The sequence below is a fragment of the Zalophus californianus genome, chromosome 4 (assembly GCF_009762305.2).
Source record: "Zalophus californianus isolate mZalCal1 chromosome 4, mZalCal1.pri.v2, whole genome shotgun sequence".
NCBI classification, from domain to species: Eukaryota; Metazoa; Chordata; class Mammalia; order Carnivora; family Otariidae; genus Zalophus; species Zalophus californianus.
The window spans coordinates 4339123-4346576 of NC_045598.1; the positions used below are offsets into that span (position 1 = coordinate 4339123).

Sequence of the window (7454 nt, forward strand, 5' to 3'; positions counted from 1 at the left end):
TGAGCTGGGGAACCAGAAGCTTCAGGGCCTGGTGGGACGTCTTGATCATGTCCCTGACGTGGTGGCACAAGATAATGCTATCTCTTTTTCCTTCTAGGGAGCAGAAGCGGTGAGTGTGGGACTGGGCCCGACCTGCCACCCCTCCCCAGCCTAGGCACCGTGCTTTTTGCCCCTTCGTCCAGCCCCATTTGAGCACATCCCCTGTCACTCTGGTCTGCAGCACAACCTCTCTGCTCCCAACGATACCACCAGCCTCCTCTCCCCCCAGTAACTGAGCCCCTGCCTCGAAGTCTACATCTTATGCCCTAACAGTCTTGTTCCCAATTACCCAGGCCCCGTCTCCCGTTAACCTGGCCTTCAGTTAACCCAACCTCGGTGTCAATAACCTTGATCTCTTGTCCCTCAAAACATAGTTTCTGCCCCAGTAATCTAGACCAGTGCTGACAGAAGTATAATGCGAGCCACTATGTAATGTTAGATTCTCTAGTAGCCACCTTGAAAAAATAAAAAGAGAGGTGAACTTAACATACATATTTTATTTAACCCAATATATCAAAATATTATTTCAATACATAATCAGTATAAAAGTTATTAATGAGATCTTTTTACACTTCTTTTTAAAAAACAAAGTCTTTGAGATGCCATGTGCATTTCACCCCCACAGTGCATCTCACTCTGACATCTCAGATGCTCAGTCGCCACACGTCCTTAGTGGCTTCCTTGTCAGGCATGCAGATCTAGCCCCTATCTTATAATAACTGTTCCTAATTACCCACCACTGCCTCTCAGTAGTGTGGTCCCTCTGATCTTGGCAGCCCAACCCCAACTGCCAAATTCATCCCCTCCTCAACCTCTGCCACACCCCTGACCCAGCACCACTGTTTCCAGTAATTCCCCAGCCAGCAATAATTCAGCCACAGCCTCTCACTCACCCAGCTCGTGTGTGTGCCCCAGTGACTCCAGTCTGCCCTCAACCAAGCCCCTCTGGCCCCCCACCAGCCCTGCTCTTGTGCCTCCTGACTCAACCCCAGTCCCCTAGCCCTTCTGCCCCTGGAACTCATTGCCCTGGCCACCAATAATTAGCCCCTCTGTCCTCAGCAACCCAGCCCCTGACCTCCGTAACGCATTCCTTGCCACCCGTGAGCCCCTCACGGTGCCTGGCCCACCCTCACACTTGCCCGCGGTTCTGCCCCCACACCATGCCCAGGAAAGAAGAGGAGCGACAGAAGCAGGAGGAGATGCAGCGAGAGAAAGAGCAGTCGGAGAAGCTGCGGACGCTGGGCTACGACGAGACCAAGCTGGCGCCCTGGCAGCGACAGATCATCCTGAAGAAGGGGGACATCGCTAAGTACTAATGCCGCCCTCCTGCTCGCAGCCTCGTGAGCTCGAGGGACCCCAGCCTTCGCCCCGGCCTGCCAGGCCCCGGGCGGAATGGCTGGGAGCCACGCTGCCTTCCCCTCCCGCGCTGGAACCCCTCCCCGACCCCGCTCCGGCCCCCGCAGCCCCATCCCGGGGCGACGCTGGAGCGCGCCCGCCGCCGCAGTCGCCCAGAGAAAGTGCCCAAGCGAGCTGTTGACGCAGAAAGATGCTGCTTATTTGCATGCCTATTTACATATATTTGCATACTCGCTGAAGGTCGCGCAGAGCTCTCCCTGACCCCGTGGGTGGCGGCTTTTGTTTCTCTGCTGGGCTCGCGCAACCGGCTGCAGTCCCCTCCCCCGCACCCCGAAACCCGCGTGGCTAGCGCATCCTGGGCGGAGGCAGGCCCCGCGCTCCGGGAAGGGGTTTTCCTCCCGTCTTGACCCAGATCTGTGCCCTGCCCGCCCAGGCCGCATTTCCTATCCCCGCCGAGGGCTTCCTCTCAGTCGTTTGTTTACCAGAAGCGATGAAAACAGCAACCTGCCCGTCGGGACGGAGCTGCAGCTCCGGGGGCCCATCCTCTGCCCTCCCCCGTTCCGTGAAGTCTGCCCACCCAGGCCCCACGCTGCCCGGACCCTTCCGCGGCGCCGGTGGAGAGAGTGGGGGGCGGGCGGCCGTGCACTTGTGTCTCCACCTGCTTCCTCCCCGTCCCCCCCCATCCCGCACCCCCATTAAAGCTCTCTCAGCCGCCGGGGCCGACGTTCACTCTCTCCCGCGATCGCCACGACTTCCGCTCCCTTCCGGGGTAACTGGGGCACGGCCGAGCGGGAGGGGCAGCCTGGGAGCCAAGGGCCACACTGGCCTCCACCGTGGGTCCCCGACCCTGGGGTGACAAGACTTCCGGCCCCCCTTTCGACGGCCCCAGGAAACCAAGCCCGGGCCACTTAACACCACAGCCTCGCGAAAACACCAAGCAGTAGCTCTTCTTCACAGATTTAATACCAAGGCCTCACGGAGCTCAGGCCCAGAAACTGCTGAGCGGTCTCCTGCCCCCTCCCGATATCCGTCCACGCTTCTTTGCCCCACCCAGAAGCCTGGGGGCGCGCAGCGGGGAGGGTGGCCGGCGCTGCTACGCAGGGCCGTGCCAGGAGCTTAATAAGTGACATAAGATGTCTACACGCATAAGTAACCGTACTTAGGGCTTCTGCAGGGGCCGCCGGAGCCCGGAGGCGGCGGCGGGGGCCCTGCGTCACGGGCCGCGCTGCAAGCGGCTGCGCAGGTCCTCGGCGCAGCCGTCCAGCCCCATGCGCTCCAGCGCCGCGTAGACGGCGCCCAGGCCCGCGGGCTGCTGCTGACGCCAGCGCTTGAGCATCTCGTACTGCTGGTCGCGGAAGCGGCCGACCTCCACCTCCACGGCCTCGATCTCCGCCTCGCGCAGGCCCAGGGTGCGCACGAATTCCTTCCAGCGGCGCGCCGGCACCGCGTCCATCACGTCGTAGAGCTGCGAGCCGGGCTGGAGCGTGGCGGCCGCCGAGCCTGCAGGGGGCGCTGGCGAAAGCGGCGGCGGCGGGCCTGAGGGCGGGCCAGTGGGGAGTGCGAACTGCGGCCTAGAGGCGCGGACCGGGGTGGGGCCAGGGGAGGGGGCAGGCGGGAACCCCGGGCAGGGCCGGCCAGGGAGAGGTCCACCTGATTAGCTCGGGATGGGAAGTGGGCAGGTGGTGCCTCAGGAAACTAGTACTCATGTGGGACTCAGGAGGATGGGGTCCAGGCCTCAGGCCAGTGAGGTCTCTTACCAAGAGCTCTGCTGTGCCGCTGGTCCCAGGACCATGCCACCTCCGGGCAGGGCACCTCCTGGGTCTGGGGGGAGCCAGGGGTCCAGCCGTTGCCTACCAACTGGACGGTGTGGACCTTCTCACTACTGCTGAGTGGCGCTAGAAGGGTGTGGGTGCTGTCCCTGGGTGAGAGGTGGGTGGCCTAGAAGCCAAGAGAAGCCGCAGGTCAGCCCAACTGGCCTAGGAAGGGGTCTCTGGCCCGGAGCGGCCATTCCCTGGCTCAGTCAGCAAACATTCTCCAAGGCTGCCGTCTGCAGTCAGCCATAACCTTCCGCTGTGGCCCAGAAGAACTATTTCTTCTGCCTGGAATACCCTGCCCTTGCTGCCCTGCTCTTGTTCCCCCAACCCTGTCGGAGGCCTGGCCATGGCGGCACTTATCCCACAGAACCTGTCTGGACCCCAGCAGATTGAGAGCCACTTAGGGACAGGTGCTGTGCTGCTCTCAGTCATTCAGAACTCAGTGAACTCACGGTGTTCATTAGGTCTACTCTGTGCCAGCCCCATGCCACACACTGGGGATCACAAGTTATCATAAGGCCCAACCTCTCAGCTCCAGAACGCTGAGGCCTGGGTGCTTGCTCACTCTCTTCCCGGAACATTACTTATACGCTCACCTGTAGGGGAGTCAGGGCCTCCGTCCCAGCTTCATCTGCCAGGAGACAAAGAGCATCACATCAGCAACCAGGCAAGACTCCTAGACTGGGCGCTGGTCCACCTCCTGTTGTGTTCCCCTATACCACCCCGGCCCCCAGCACTTTGCATCAGGGGTGAGTGGGCTTACCCCTGAAACGTGCGCGTGCGCCTGTACTCACTAGCAACCGTGGGCTTGCAAGTCTGGCAGCGATGGTAAGTGTAGGTCAGCATAGCACCAAGCAGGAGTGGGACCACCAGGCCAGCCAGGAGCACCTGGACCCAAAACACTGAGAGAACAGCCGGTGAGGGGTGGGTTGTAGCCCCGCCCCCAATCTCCCCTTGGCCCGACCCAGCAATCCTCAAATTCCCAGCACACCACCTACTCTGCCTCCAGCCACAAATAGTCACACAGGGCTCAGGACAGCTCCCGAGGGTGCTCCTGCAAGGAGAGGGGATGGGAAGGGAGATGAGGGAGAACCCACCAGGAGGGGCTACCCATCTTCTCTGTCCTGGAGGCCCTTCCCTCCCCAGGCCTCTTCCCTGGGAGCCACACTACCCAGGAATGTTCCCAAAGTACTGCTGAAATTTCAGTTGTGTCCCCAGGAACAATAGCGACAACCACTATTTATGGTGTTTCTTGTAAACTAGATTGAGGGTCACTAGAATGTCAGCTCCATGAGGACAGGGGTTTGCCTACTTTGTTCCCTGTTGTATCCCCAGCATCTAGAACATCTCTGGAAAATGGCAGATGCTTAATACACACTTGGCTGAGCAGACAAGTGGATAAAGTGCTTTACCCCTTCCTCTTAGCCCTGGGGAGAACCAACTAAATATCGCCATGTTCACATGGGGAAGCCACAGATCAGAGAGGCGAAGTAACTTGCCCAAGATCTCCCAGAGAACAAGTGGCAGATCTTGAGTCTCAGCCCAAGGTTTGAACGTGACTCTCTATAAATTGACAAATCCTATGCTTCTTTAATATCTACAGCTGGAAAGATGACTATAGGAAAGTCTGACAGAGAGTGAAGATACGCCCCCTATTTATCCGTCCTAAGGTGACTGAAGATTTCCCTCTAGCATCCAAGGACCAAGCTCCCTCCCCCTTCCCTGAGGTCCCCATTCTGCTCCCAGCCTCCCTTTCCCTGTCCCGGGAGCAGCCAGGAAGTTACGTGGGGCAGGGCATGCAGCTGTTGCCATATTCGTAGAAGCCAGGCAGGCAGGTCCCACAGTCGGTATCTCTGGCAGAACCTGCAGTCCAGGAGATGGCTTGTGGGTCACGAAGGGAGAGAGGGAGTTGGGGGGGGGGTAGGTAGCCCAGAATGGGGGTACTCACAGGGCACCCGTGTGTGGCGGTGCAGGGCCCTGCAGTCTGAGCATGGGTGGCAGCGGAAGGGTGAGCTGATCTTGCAAGACTTGACCAAGCACTCTGGGAACCAGCCTGGCTCACAGCCACAGTGGGTGTCTGCCACCGTTGAGCAGTTCGTCAGGGCCACCTGGGAGACTGGCCAGAGTGTTCAGGGAGATGGGGAGAATGCAGGCCATCAGGGCCAGAGGCCCCCATGGGGACTAGGGGCAGATCCCCTGGAAAATGGAGATGGGGACAGACCAGACACAGGGCAACCCCCAAAGGGAGAGAAGCATGGAGAGCGCCACAGATCAAAGGCTGAGGCATATACAGGGATAGGAGGGTCATCAGGGAGAGAGGGGGCAAAGGCATCTTAGGGCAGGATCGGGGGGAGGGCCTGGCACACGTGGGCACAGGGCTGTCACACCCAGAGGTTAAGCCCAAGTAGCCCCCTCCTTCAGAAATACCCTGGCCATGGCCTGTCCTCAAGAGCGCCCCACTGAGCGCTAGGCCCCTCACCCTCCTCATCACAGGCCTGGCAGCGGGTACAGCGGGTCTCATGATGGTTGTCCCTGGCCAGGAAGGTGCCCCGGGGGCACGGAAGGCAGGTGGCGGTTCCGCAAGGCTTTGGGCAGGGGGCCTTCAGGTAGTGCCCTGTGGAAACCAGACCCGGGTCAGACAGTCAAAGAGGGTTCCCACTTTCCCCTCTCTTCCTTCCTATCTCTGGCTCCCTATTTCCCCCACCCCAGCTTCCTCTGTCTCCTGACCCCGCCTGACCCCATCTCCCTCTGTCTGCCCTCACTTTCCCCCACACCCCTCCCACCCGTTCAGCGGCTCACCTGCTGGACAGCCCTTGCAACAGAACAGACCGTTCCTCTTCTGGAAATTGTAGGCACAGTCACACTTAGGACCGGGAGTGCTGTGCTGGCCCTGGGTGCCCGGCAGCACAAGGAGCAGGACCTGGAGGACGGGCGCTGCTGGCTCCAGCAGGGCTCCCCGCGCAGGGCCCCTCCCTGCCCCATCTGCCCCGCTTCAGCGGGGGGGGGGGGGGGGGGGGGGCGCCCGCTTGCTCTCAGAGCGGCCCACTCCTCGGGTTCTTGAGTAGAGGAGGTGCCCACAGACGTGGGGTAAGCGGAGCTTCCCTCCCACCGTGCGCGGACCAGGCTTGGGAGAAGCAGAGCAGAGGTCTCCGGCCAGCTCCTCTCACACGTTTCCCCTCCGCCAGGGCACCGGCACAGGCTCAGGCAGTCCCATCCCCACTCGTGCTTTCTGTACGGTGGGGGACCCAGAGCTTTCCCTGCCTGGGGCCCCTAGACCCCTCTGGCCCCTGGGCGGGGGTTTCCTCTCAGCGGAAGGGCCCCGCCTGGCTGAGCCTCTAACTAGCTGAGTCTCTTAAGTCGAAAGGGGGGGGTGGGGTGGGGCTGCCACGCTTCCCAAGGAAGTTGGGCCCCTTCATTCACAGCGCGGAGACCGGGGCCCGAGGTCAGGCTCCAGGCCATCCACCCCCCCCCTGCCGTGCTCCCACTCACCGCAGCCGCCACTGCCGTGTAGCCCCCCAGCCGCAACTCCATGGCTCTCGGTGCCTTGCTGGGCCCTCCGACGGCAGGCGACAGGCATGCGCCAGCCAGGGGCTTCCCCGCTCTGCCCGCTCTGCCCGCCTGCTCTGCCCCAAACCGCGCAGAGGAGCCTGCCTCAGGGGAGGGGGTCAGGGCGGGGCCCCCAGCCCACGCAGCCTGCCCCTGTGCACCTGAGCTCACCTGAGGCGGCCCGGGGACAGCAAGGTGTACACAGGACACGGCTGCATCCAGGTCCCCACACCTGGGTCCTAGCCGCAACCCTGAGACTACCACTTCCAGGTGAAGGGACTTCCCTCCTTCGGGCCTCAGCCCTCAGCCCTCCCTCAGCCATGAGGGGTTGGGCCAGAACTACACAGGAGAGAGACCCAGCCTCCCCAGATACTACCTGGGTGTGGGTACGGGACCCTCCGCTGGAGGGGGGTTCTAGGGGGCATTCTCCCTAGAACCTGAGACACACCGCCTACCCCGGCATGAGCTTATGGGGACTGCCCCCAGGGCGGGGCCCTCTGAGGCACCTCGTGGGAGGGAGCACTTCATGGGGGGTCTAGGGTGGACCTCGGGGCTGAGGCAGGGGGTGAGGTTGATCTTGAGGTGCTCCTCTGGTCACCTCTAACCCTGTTAATTCACTAAGGCTCTTCCACAGTCTCCTCCAGTGGTGCCCTCCCACAGACGGAGAGGGACAGGAGCGAGACGCGCCTGCCCCAGAGC

At 61.6% G+C, this 7454-nt stretch overlaps 2 protein-coding genes across 4 annotated transcripts in view; one reads left to right on the plus strand and one right to left on the minus strand.

Moving 5' to 3' along the window:
- Window positions 1–2107, plus strand: part of ESPN (espin) — a 30856-nt gene extending 28749 nt beyond the window's left edge. For all 3 annotated transcript variants that reach the window (XM_027612643.2, XM_027612650.2, XM_027612657.2), the window contains 2 exons: window positions 98–109; window positions 1208–2107. In XM_027612643.2, the coding sequence (XP_027468444.2) occupies window positions 98–109; window positions 1208–1355 (160 nt within the window). In that variant the 3' untranslated portion in view covers window positions 1356–2107. The remainder of the gene's footprint in view (window positions 1–97; window positions 110–1207) is intronic.
- Window positions 2108–2241: 134 nt separating this feature from the next.
- Window positions 2242–7362, minus strand: TNFRSF25 (TNF receptor superfamily member 25). Its single transcript, XM_027612713.2, has 10 exons — window positions 6699–7362; window positions 6009–6048; window positions 5689–5823; window positions 5158–5325; window positions 4994–5072; window positions 4208–4263; window positions 4004–4111; window positions 3806–3840; window positions 3153–3333; window positions 2242–2931 (listed from the first exon to the last, which is right to left on the minus strand). The coding sequence occupies exons 1-10, from the start codon at window positions 6738–6740 to the stop codon at window positions 2609–2611; spliced, it is 1167 nt and encodes a 388-aa protein (XP_027468514.1). The 5' UTR covers window positions 6741–7362; the 3' UTR covers window positions 2242–2608.
- Between the last annotated feature and the right edge of the window lie 92 nt (window positions 7363–7454).

Coding starts and splice junctions, on each gene's coding strand:
- TNFRSF25 (XM_027612713.2), bottom strand. CDS start 6,740: ATGGAGTTGCGGCTGGGGGGCTACACGGCAGTGGCGGCTGCG. Junction 5,073..5,157: donor CCGCCACACACGGGTGCCCT/GTGAGTACCCCC, acceptor CCTGGACTGCAG/GTTCTGCCAGAGATACCGAC. Junction 2,932..3,152: donor GCGGCACAGCAGAGCTCTTG/GTAAGAGACCTC, acceptor GCCCGCCCTCAG/GCCCGCCGCCGCCGCTTTCG.